This window comes from Manacus vitellinus, unplaced genomic scaffold (genome assembly GCF_001715985.3).
Source record: "Manacus vitellinus isolate BGI_N305 unplaced genomic scaffold, ASM171598v3 scaffold_3_pilon, whole genome shotgun sequence".
In the NCBI taxonomy this organism is placed as follows: domain Eukaryota; kingdom Metazoa; phylum Chordata; class Aves; order Passeriformes; family Pipridae; genus Manacus; species Manacus vitellinus.
The window spans coordinates 14,870,461-14,882,610 of NW_021940535.1; the positions used below are offsets into that span (position 1 = coordinate 14,870,461).

The following is a 12,150-nucleotide window of genomic DNA, read 5'->3' on the forward strand; positions in this document are numbered from 1 at the left end:
TTGAGTCTTATAAACTGGTCACTAAGTCCTTAGAGTACATAATTATAATTTTTTACACAACTCCTGCACTAAATAAATCATGATGCAATCATAAGTAATACACAGATTAGCTAGTTTCCCCTACTTATGTAAATTGGTCCTTGAATATGGTTTGCATAACATAATGGTAATTTATGGAAGTGCTTTTGTTCTAGAGGATTAAGAAGGTGCCTGAGTCTCCTTCATCAACTTATTGCTGCAGGCATGATTGTCTTCTAATTCTTACTGTTTCACACCTATGTGATTCAATTTTCTTAAGTCAAGTTAATTCTTGATTTATAACAGTAAAAATCAAATCTAACATGAAAACCTCAAACCTTAACAGTATCATAGTGAGGATGTGTTTAGACACATCAGTCAAGATAGACCCTTGTTTCACCAGACTTTTAACAAACATCTACTAGATACTGTTTAGTGGTATGACAGTTTAATAAACTAAATAGACTGGGATTAAAAAAGACAAATCTGAAACTGAGCCTAGGAGAAAGATGTTTTCTCCAAGGTCAAAAAACTGATCAGTGGCAGATGAAAAAGTACCTGTCACTAAGTGCTATAAGCCTATGTTTATTCTTTGAAACCAGGGTGAGGAAAGGCAGGCTCAAGTCAAGGATAAATAAAACTATACAGTACATTTACAGCCTAACAAGTACGCATGATTTCCTTTGGGATTTTCTTCCAAAATTCAGTTGAAGTCTCTGAGACGAACCCCCATATCAATAAAATATTTTAAAAAATAATAATACAATAATTAACTTTGCAAGATTATACCTTGATCCTTCCATAGCTCCCTTCCTACTCAGTTGTATATAAAAGGACATCTTCTCAATAGTCTAAAACTTGACTTGATCCTTCACTATCAGGAATTCACCCTTACAACTTTGACACATTGTGACAGTCTTTATAAATCCTATTTTGGAGTTATCACAGTTACAGTGCTGCTGCCTTGGCATCTTGCTGTAAAATACAGCCTTTCCTCGATAATGCTCTTCTGGGTTTTCAGGGCTGTTCCCTTCTCCAAAGCTGCCCAATGTCTCATCAGCAATGGAAATGCTCATTTTCTGCAGTGTAGGGATGGGGTTTGGGAAGCAGAAAGGAGATACAGGTTCCTTTCTACTGGAGAACTGTTCTGCAGTAACATCTTGTATTCTTAACTGCACTGTGGAAAAGAACCACATCTCCATCATGGGAAAGGCACCCACAGATCATTCCCAGCCTTTTCACCAGCCAGTGTGAAACCTCTGTGCTCCCAGACCACAGAGCGTATTCAAAGCCTTTTACTGCTTGTGGCAGATGAAAATTTTTTCCTTTCCCTCCACCATCACAGAACTTACGTGCTTGGAAATTTGTCACAAGCAGGTTTGTGTCCTGCTTACTACATGCATATCATCTAATTTGCTTAAGCTGGCATAGCAGAGTGGTCCTTGCAGGAGATGGATAACATTAGCATCAACTGCAAGACAATGGATAATACTAGGCACACAGTAAGAGACGGTCCATGACGGAGGGTAGATTTGAGAGACTATAATATACCTGTTACATGCCTCAGCATGTTCACAGCACATCTATGCATGCATAACCACAATGGTCAAAATATTTGATGGTGAGCTAAACTGAGAAGTCATCTGAGAAATCACATGCTTACCTAATTCACCACTCTGCTGAGCCCATTACTTTCTGCACACTCATTAATCTAACTCTTGGCTTATAATTAATACCATGTGCTTATGTAGTCCATCATTCTTTCCTGATCCTATCACATTATGCCTACTTATTAATCTACCACCAGGACAATACCTAACTTGACCAGTGCTCAACAGATGAGGAATTTTTGCTCAAAATGGTAAACACAACATGAATTCTATAGTTTGTGTTAAGGTTTTGACTTTGTGTAAATTTAAAACTTGACATAAATGCAGATCTACTTGAAACCAGAGACATTACATATATTACATAAAATAAAGGATTAGTAATATTCTAAGGTGATGTACATGGAGTTGGAAAAGTTAAAGCAGAATGCATGCTTTGTAAAAAATTAGAGATTGATTTTTTTAAAAATGCACTACATTCTTCCACAGAAGGTACTCTATTGTCTATTGATTAATAACTATCTTTAAAAAAAATAGTCCCCTTTGATAAAATCACTTTTAAACAGCTATTGTGTTAAGATTTTTCTTGACAATGAAGGTTGAGAGATAAGGTTGCATCTTTCCTGTTAAAAAGAAATCAATATTCTATAACCTCCACTAGAATTTCCTGGCTTCAAAGTCTCTTGTGTACCTTTCAAATTTAGTGTCAGATGTCTTCTTTTCCAAATATCTTTTCCATTTATGTTTATAGATTTTTATGAATCATAGATATATGTTTTTTCCACTAATGTAGATGTCTTTAAACAAAAATCTTAGACTGATGTTTTATCCATTTAGTATTCACACTATCTGCAGAATATTTGAAAGAAGAGAAAATTTTACTAGAGCTCTTAAGTTTTTTAGGATAAAACAGCACAGCACAAGTTCCTCAAATGCACAGGCTTGTCTACTGGAAACATTTGCGGTTCTCCCATCCATGTTTTCTAAGTGAATCCATATGTGGTGTGTCTTGCTGCCATCACAAAAAATGCTCGTTTTCACTAGGGAGCTCTAGTAGAGTGTCAAGAAAGGTTGGAAATCTAATTTAAATATATCTTTTCCTGGCATTCATATTAATTTTTACAACAGCAGAGGGAATGACTGCAGCAGTACTTTGATATGATTGCAGGAGCATTGTTATAATCAAATGTACAAACTGCTACATTTGAGTAGATGTAACTCGGGTGAATTGTTTGCACCTATTTTTAAAGGTCTGAGTTGGTTGAGCTTGGGCACTGCTTTTCTTTCGTGGGTGCTCTCCTCAACTCAAAAACACCTGGCACTAAAGAAGGTCAGCATGTGCTCAGCTGAGTCTGAAATTACCCATTTAGTAGCACTGAGACAACATCTATATTAGAGCGGGCGCTGGGTGAGAGGGAGGTAGAAATGACCTCATGTGAGTCTGCCTACCCCAAACGAACATTAACAATTACTGTCTTGATTATCAGTTATAGAATCGGCAGTCTTCAATTTTCTGTCTCAGGAAACACTGGAATTAAAATTGTTCAGCAGAACTTTGGCATTGGTGTTTGGTTAGTTATTTCAACCTCTAAACACTTTAGCCTTAAAAGTTCAAGTAAGTTCACGTTCAAAGGATCTCTTAAAAATATACAGCTAAAAGTTAAAAGACTAGCTGGAGATTCCAATTTCTAAGGATTATTTCCTGTTTACTTTTTATACCAGCCAGCTGAATTCTCACATTTCATCTTGGAAGCAGGACTCAACTGTCTGCAAAGGACATCCTTTATTTCCTTACACTCAAACAGGCAAACTCAAGATTGAGTCCTGGCTCTGTTTACTAAAGAGGTAGGGGAATAAATGTGAGGTGGAGAAAGCTGTCTTGGGAGAGGGATGTGGATTGGAGCACAAGGAACTTCTTTGTTCCAGAGTGTAGGAATCAAAACACTGAAACTGCTGTGGTATTTTGGGTATTATCCAAAAAAGCAAAGTCACTAGTGAGAAAATGAAAACTGATATATTTCAGTTGAACAATTTGTACCTTTTATGCTACATTCATGCACAACAATAAAAAGGCAAGAATTTGGAGTCCTTACTCAGCCTCGCTTCTCACCAAAGTAGGGGTTTGACACTGCTTATGAAACGTTTTTGTTGTTGCTTTTAAAGACAGATTTCATTCAGCCATGAGCCAGAGGAAGGAAGACAGAAAAAAATAATAAGTGTTTTTAAGACATTGACCTTTCTAAAAGGGCTGTAAGGGCTTGAGAAACATGCAGAAGAGAAGTGGTCCCCAACACCCTTTATCATTATCAATGCTACCATATGCTACCCTGCTTGCATCCTTTATGTTCCACTGGCATACTCCAGTTATTATGTAGAAACTATTCCAGACTGACAAGAACATATATCTGTGCATACCCAGTGATTACTTATGGTCACACAGTTTTACTTGCAAATAAAAGAGCGTAAGTGTAAAACCAATGTGTACGTTGACTATTAGGGTAGGATATTTCTGTTGGCTCACCAAAAAAAATTGCCTTTAAAGAGGAAGAGTACATGCATTTTTTGTAAAAATTATTTGAATCAAAAAAATGAGATTGTCTATATGTGAATTTACTATAAACACATTTTTTTAAAGTAAACCCTGAACTGTCAGACAGCCTTCAGGGACTACAGGAAAAACACAATAATACAGCAAATGTTATAATCCCCAGAATAACTCTTATCCTATTTATGTTTTGATTCTGCCATCACTATCCATCTACCCTTATCCTGAGGCAGTAATGAAATACAAGACTTTTTTCAAGTAGGGAAGAGTGAGCATTGTACTTTGAAAGCTACAGTTAACTAAACAGAATCCAGACTGCCATCAGTGCATTAAACATTATGCCAATTTTAATCCACACCCATACTGCTATAGCTCTTTTGGAGCTTGTCTTCCATTACAGCTATGGAGAATGACCAGGGCACATAGCAAAGCAACAAAACTGGCAAATTTTAGTCATTCTTACTTGGACACAGTGCAGTCAATATGGGGAAAAGTGGTGAAGGTTCAATTTACAAAGGGTACATTTTTCAGAAGTGTCTGAGTCACATATGAGCCTCAAGGTAAATTTTTCATCACGTCCACATGATTCAGGAATCCTGTTTTCCAAAACTCTGAAGGTTGTGCAAGCACAAAGATGTGAGAAGTTTTCATGTGTGACCCTACTATGCCAGCATATTTTTAATACTATTTTTTCAGAAATAGCAATACTACCTCAACCTATTTGATGTTATTTTTCCATGGCTCTTAGCATAAGATCAGCAAAAATCACTGATAACAAAAAATAAAACCCCTTTAAATTGTATTGGCATCAACCTACAATATCAATTGTATACCTGCAGACTCCTTGACTGTCCGTCTGACTTTCTCCCATTAGGACAAAAATTTTCTGACTGTTATTTTCTCAGAGAATGAAATTTTGGTTGTTATCTGTTTTTAAGGGATCACAAAAGTAAGAAGACAAACAAGGCTGGGGAATGGAAAGCAATATGTGCAAATATTTTCCAGTTAATATATATGTCATTTTTGTTTGTTAGGGTCAGAGGCTTATGTGGTTGTAGTTAAAAAGCTAGAGAAAAAATTGGAGATACAATCTTTTACTATAGTGAAGTTTTTAATCCACCAAGTAAATGGATACAGAATGCACACATGCACACATCAGGAAAACGTAGCTGAAACTGATATATAAAGGAGAGACACGTCTGGCAGGCCATCCTATTACAGGAATATCACTGAAGAAAGGACTTGGTATTTACTGCAAATGGAGGTGGGTGGAAAGGGAGATGAGGTGGGCAGGCAGAGAAGAGGCAGGCAGACACAGGATGGTAGCACTGTGCGGCACAGCTCTTCTCTCTGTGGGCAACCTTGCCTGTCTAGGATAAGACTGCCCTGTGTGTGCACAGGACGCAGAATGAAAACCCTCCTTTGTCTACTCTACAGCATGGTTCTGCCTGTTTTTCTGCCATGAGGGACAGTACGTGATGTTAAATTATACATAAATATGAAGTAGGACTTTCTGTTGGAAATGAAAAGCTAATCATCTAGTAACATGATTTAGTGGATACTTATAATCAAAACAAAGAATTAACCACCAGTGTCTGAGCAATTCAAACTGTGCTTTCTATATGAGTTCATCTCTACTTACAAAGAATAACAGAGGCTTAACAAAATGTTCTCCTTCCTGGGGCAAGAGGAATGTAATATTTATCTGCAGTGGTTTCCAGGGGGACATCATGTGCGACAGTCAATCACCTTATAAAATATTATGAAGTAAAGTGGTGGCAATTTAGATAATAACATGGAAAACTAAGTTACAAGAAGAAAAAACAACTAACCAAATTAGAAAATTCCCAATTTCATCAGCTCATGGGGTTACCAAAACTCACATCTTAAATTCTGCCAACTTTATTGTAATCTTTTCTTCATTTTATTTTTTAAGCGATGGAGGTGCCTAGAATAGAGTCTATAGTTAGGCATGAAACTACAGTGAACTTAAAATGGACACACTTTCTTTATTTTCTTTTAAAACAGACCATCAATTCTGAAACCTCATGAGTCCTCTGTGTGGTAATACTCCGACAATTTTTCAGGTATTTCTAATAAAGAATTCATCTCTCAATGAAACCTGGGGAATGGTAGTTCTGCCTTTTTGCTTTTATACTTCTTCAGTACTAAATGCCTCATGTCCACTTACTTAAGAACATAGTCTTGGGAAACACAAGGGAAAAATCTTTTGGTGAAGAGACCAGGGTTGCTACAGAAAACCATGCAAGTGTTCCCACAATGTCAATGACACTGGAACTGAAGTATTACACCACTTATCCACTGCCCCTCTGCTTTTCCACCTAGAAGCACACATCCTTTTTTTGACATGACTCTCTCGCTAACAATGAACGTGAATTTAACTTGGCATATTGAGGATGCCACTCACTATAAAAGATAGTTTTCTTTTCGTGTCCTTAGCAAGGAGTAAATACATTTGATAACTACACCAGAAAGCCTCTTCTAGTACTGCAGAAAAATGCTTTGCTGAATATTGTCAAATAAAAACTGGGATTGGTAAAGTGCTTAGGTTTTTCTTTTAGAAAGTGAGTCTTTCTGCGAGGATCAGAGACTTCCACAAGTCTCATAACTCATCATATCTACATATCTAAGATATCTTGTGGCCTGCAATTAAATCCAAATGTTAGAATACAGGACTGATTTGTAACTGTGAATTTGTTCGTCTCCCTACAAGGAACACAGCAGCAGCTTTACTTCATTGAGATGGAAATTTCCCCCAAGGGATGCAGAGAGGTGCAGTATTGCAGAGGTAGGAACTGGGCATCCTGGAGACAGTCAGTCCCACGCTATAGTCATTGCCTGGTGAGAGAAAACTAAAGAACTTGTCTCCAAACAGTTAAGGGAAGTGAAAGGGGGCTTAAATTGCGATGAGAGTCCTGTACTACTAAACTGATATGTAGCGCAATTATACTCATGTTGTTGTACAGCAAACTCTCACCAGAAGTTACTCTATTGTGAAGTCATAATATTTGAACCCAAATGTGAATAACAAATAATCCTTAAGCATAGACTTTCATTTTAATTTTACTCTCCTCGTATAAATCAATGTATTGATGCATGTGCGAAGAACACATTTAAATTTTGATTAACGACACTCTTAAGTGGATCCATACCTGAAAAACTGATCAAAGGTAGGAAATGGAACTAAAGAAATCTGTATATAGTGGAATTCAGTATGGTGACTGCTTCTGGTAGATTGCTAATGTTTAGACAAAGTGACCAAAACTCTTTGGTGAGGCAAACAAAAAATCAGCTGCAATACTTCTAATGAATGTTGGTTAGAAGTGTAATGCAGCTTTAAGCAGTAGTTATAAATTGATAGAGATGGCAATTTACTCAGGGGAAAAAAAAAAGTTGACCGATCAAATCATAATGCAGATTCAGATTTGGTAGAGACTGCCTCAGAGAGTCGTGCTTCACCCTTTCCCACTATGTTGAAATGCACTAGCGAGGCAGTGAGGATCCTTTATATACAACTACACAGGAAGTTTTTGATGGACAGGCATATAAGGGAAGGGTAAAGTGTTGATCCTGGCAATTCAAAGTGCGAAGGAATGCAGTTATCTTGCTTGTAGTCCCCTAAGCAGAGCTTCACAAGCAACACTTCAGAACTAGTTAGTCTCTCACAATCAATGCAATCAGATAACATATCACCCATCCTCTTGTTTCCACGAAATCAAATGGTGCTCCTTAAAGGAACAGAATCTTTACAGCAGAGGGCTCTTGTCACAGGTAGCAGCTGGCTGCTCTTCCATGACCCAGGAATTTAATGTGGCTGGACAAACAGAGAGAGGCTACAATGTAAGCACTTTTAGCTGGATATAACCAAGTATCCACTTACTGTTGGTTGCATAACATATGGCGGATGAGGCATCCATGAAGTACTCTGGACCTGCATATTAAATACTTATAATTAGCACAGAAAAGTTTAAAATTTAACTCAAAGATTTGCTTGAAAATATTCTCTGTATTACAACTATGGTGCTAATTTTGACAAAATACTGAAGTCGTGCAACTCAAGACAAAATTAATTTATGCTTCATAAAGTTCTTGACAACAAAGCTTTCAAATTTCATTTGATTATGTTTTCTACCAAAGTCGAAAGTCTGAGATTTGCACCACTTCTATGATTCACATCATTTTACCTCATAAAGCAGTCTTCAACATTCCATATTGTCCTATTTTTTTCATTTGTATTGTTTCCTTTCATCTATCAATATAATCATGAACATGTCATCTAACTGGGTACAGGAGACATAACACGTTCAAAGTTTATTTACAAAAGTATCTGTATGAACTTTTAGAGGTATAACATTTTCAGAGATCCCAGAATTATTTATTCTGTTTTCTGTAAGAGCTGCAGATCTAATTCAGAGTTTTTGAAACTTATTCCCTTTGAAAGCTCTCATGGTAAAGCTAGCTTAAGAAGTCTCTCCCCTCCAGGATCATTCTTAGCTTGGGCATCTTGGTGTTGGTCTATTCCCACCAGAACTCCATATGCCTCACTGAAGTCCTTCTTTGTTGTTCTGCCTTATGACTGACATGTAACACATTCCAAGGATAGAACGATTTTACTAACAACTACACACATTACAGAGTGTTTGCATATTTGTGGTGGCATCTTCGAGCCGTAACTCCCTTTTGTGCTACGTGTGAATGGCCCACATGTTATCAATAACTCAGACTCAGCCCCAAGAATTGTGTATCTTAGTCTCTTTTTGTATCAGTCTGGGCACCGCAGCACACAAGTAAACAAAAAATGTAGCTGTGCTACAGACATCAGTGGGCGCCCCGCTTGCTGTCTCCAAGCTCACAGAGATGGGCATGTAACACCTCAGACAGAACATGACCAGGGGTAAAAAGGAGAAAGCTACAAAGTCCCACTTCTCCAGATGCCCTGTGATTTTGTTCATGAAGCAATTAATTGTATTAATTGTATAACTGTGTGCTTCAACATTTGTATACATTTATCAAAGTATATTTTTTCTTGAAAAGCAAGTTCCTCAAAACATCTTTAAAACCAAAACCAGCACACACACATGAAAACACACCTTTACTACAACATTCTATGTTTTGAATCCCCATGAGTTAAAATACACTAGAGCTGCCACAGCTTGCTGCTCATTGCTCCCACTCTTGCACCCTTCCAGTTTCTTCTCTGTGCCAGGGCAAATGCCTTTGGGCTTACATTGCAACCTATCTGAGGAGAATGATATGGGTTAAGAAAATAAAAATGAATGTTTTTGGTGCAAATGCATCAAACCACAAATGGATGCAATGGTTCAAACCAGAATGAAAGAGGGGAGCAAATGTGAACTGTGCAGCAGTGATGTGTGGGTGGGTGGCTGGGTGGCCTGAATTCAGTTGCCTGAATAAGAGGGAGGAAGTATAACTCAGCCTGCCTCGCTACCAAGAAAATTGCATGTGAGGTGCATTCGTATGCCTCTGGCTCTGACACTTCTTTGGTGTTGCCACTTACTGAAATTTGCTGAATTTACCTCATCAAAACAACTTTGGTTTGGCAAGTGTTACATACCCATCTAAAATAAAATAATACAAAAGTCAAAGAAAATTACAAGAATCATTTGTCTTTGAAGATCAAGTTGAAAGCATAGTAACCTCCCAGAATTCTCTGTAAGCAGTACCATACCATCTCAAAACTCCCACCCCCCACAAACCAACCCAAACATTAAGAACAGCCCACCTTGCAGCTTTGCAAGTTTGGATTGCTTATTTCAGATAAGACTCAGGACTGGAAAAGCACTGATGCCATAGGACAGAAATAACTAAAATTGGAAAAGGTATAGCCAATGACCAGCTTCTGTGAAGTGCTATGTTCCCAGAGAATGGCTAATAAAACTATACAACCTGGTTTTGACTTCCATTTCAGAAAGCCAAAGCAAGAGAATAATTTCCCAGTGGAAATCTGTGAGGGATATGCTGAAAAGAGAAATTCTGAACAACAAGGCATGTAGCAGACTAAAGAAGGATATGAGGGCAGTTATCCTCAAGTAATTTTTTTTGTTAGGGATTATTGGATAAAAATGAGCACTTTTAAAGGATGCTGTTACTGGAGCCAGTACAGCTGAGGTCAAAAGGTCAAAATACAATGCAGTCAACATAAATGATAAAAAAACACAGTTAAAAAGTTTTGGCTAATGAAGGGGAGACAAACTGAGAAAACATTTCAATTAAGAATGATAAGCTTTCTGGTGTTGTCAGCTGTAAATTAAGCAAAATGTTGTTTTCTAGAGCAGCTGATTGAAATAAAAAATTATGGTGGTTTTCATTACTACTGTAAAGAATGCAGGAAACACTTAAAACTCTACACCAAATGATACCTGAATACTACTAGAAAGACCTTTGTTTAAAGTGTGACTCAAGAGCGCAAGCACTCACACAATTTTCTATGGTATACACTCTGCCTTCATCCACATCCAAAACATAATTAACTGGGAAAAATAGTAGACAAGCGGAAATCTGACGTACCTGATATGTAGAGACAGGGGAAGCAGCAATGAATGGTGTGATTGATGTCTGTGGAATCATGCGGTTTGTTGGAATACTGTACGGTGAGGAATAAAATCTGAAACAAAGAACAAAAGGGAGATTTTTTGAACCTTTTGACTGCTTAGGCTCTGACTAATTCACTGCCTCCTAGGCAAAGACAAAAAGAGTCTACACAGGTAATTTATGTCCATCTATTTCCAAAACCACAATAAAGAAGATGTGATGGTTCCATTGAGCACATCTTGAAAATGGAAGGAGGAAGAATATTTACACGAAGCATATTTTTTTCACTTCAACTAGCACAAATACAGAACTTCATGATACAAGAAGTAATTATCTGAAATGCAAGGACAGCTGATTTTCCAGAGTGCTAGCTATTGAAAGGAAATTTCTTACGCGATATTGAAGACAATATTACTGATTTCATTTTTACATGCTGTACTGTTTTCTTTTCAGATCTTAATGCTTCAGTGCTGAGAATAACACATTCTATATACATGCCTGAATTATTTTATTAAGGGGTGGCTACAAAAACTCTGGCTGAAATTTTCATATTCATCTAGGCAGAGAGCAAAAAATCCTTATTCTGGTGAAATGTATGAAAAATTATGAGGCTAAATGCCCCAGGCAGCACTGAAAATCTGAGACTGACTTGGTTTTATTTCCACTGTTGCATACTATGAACAGAAGTTGCACTATCTCTTGCTTGATGGTAATAAATGTTATATTCTTTCTCCTTCCCTGTCGGTTAATGATTATTGATAAAATTATCACTTGGAAAATATCACTATTGCTGGATTGTGTAAGTACTTAATATGTGTGTGCTCGTAGAGATTTTTGCATTTGCCCTTTTTTCACTTTCAACTGCAAGCCAGAACAATAAAATTGCTTAAAAAAAAGGAATGTTTGTAGTCTTCCAGTTGTCAAAATGATGATATTTTGGACTCAGACAGAAACACTCATGTGCAGCATTTTCTTGTCTGATCTAAACCTCACGTAGATCCTTCTCATAGAGCATGCACCAATGAGTAATAGAAGATTCTGCACAGTGAAGTGGATTACATTCCCTCTCTTTTTATATTTTTTCCCCCTCCCCACTCTGAAGCAATCAACACTAGCTTTCCATGACAGCTATGTAACAACAAAAAAATCATTACTGGTGTTTAAACAAGTGCTCTATTTCCTGATCGCCCTGGCATCACAGATTCAGTACTAATCAGTCTAGTTCAGACTGGATGCATTCATTGTGGATGTAGGTTAAATAACCACTGACTTCAACCAATAGCCTTGGAAAAACAGGCTGCTCTCTTTGAAGGCTGGGCAGAAACATTCAAAGTTAGGAAGGGAGAGGGGGACAGAGAAGCAATCATTTGTTCTCTCTATTCCAAATCAGATTTTAAAATGCCAAAA

General features: G+C 37.4%; 1 protein-coding gene across 6 annotated transcripts in view; it reads right to left on the minus strand.

The window, feature by feature from the left end:
• Positions 1-12,150, minus strand: part of RBMS3 (RNA binding motif single stranded interacting protein 3) — a 598,526-nt gene that overhangs the window by 61,371 nt on the left and 525,005 nt on the right. For all 6 annotated transcript variants that reach the window (XM_018075572.1, XM_018075575.2, XM_018075573.2 and 3 more), the window contains 2 exons: positions 10,720-10,816; positions 8,072-8,122 (listed from right to left, as the gene is read on the minus strand). In XM_018075572.1, the coding sequence (XP_017931061.1) occupies positions 8,072-8,122; positions 10,720-10,816 (148 nt within the window). The remainder of the gene's footprint in view (positions 1-8,071; positions 8,123-10,719; positions 10,817-12,150) is intronic.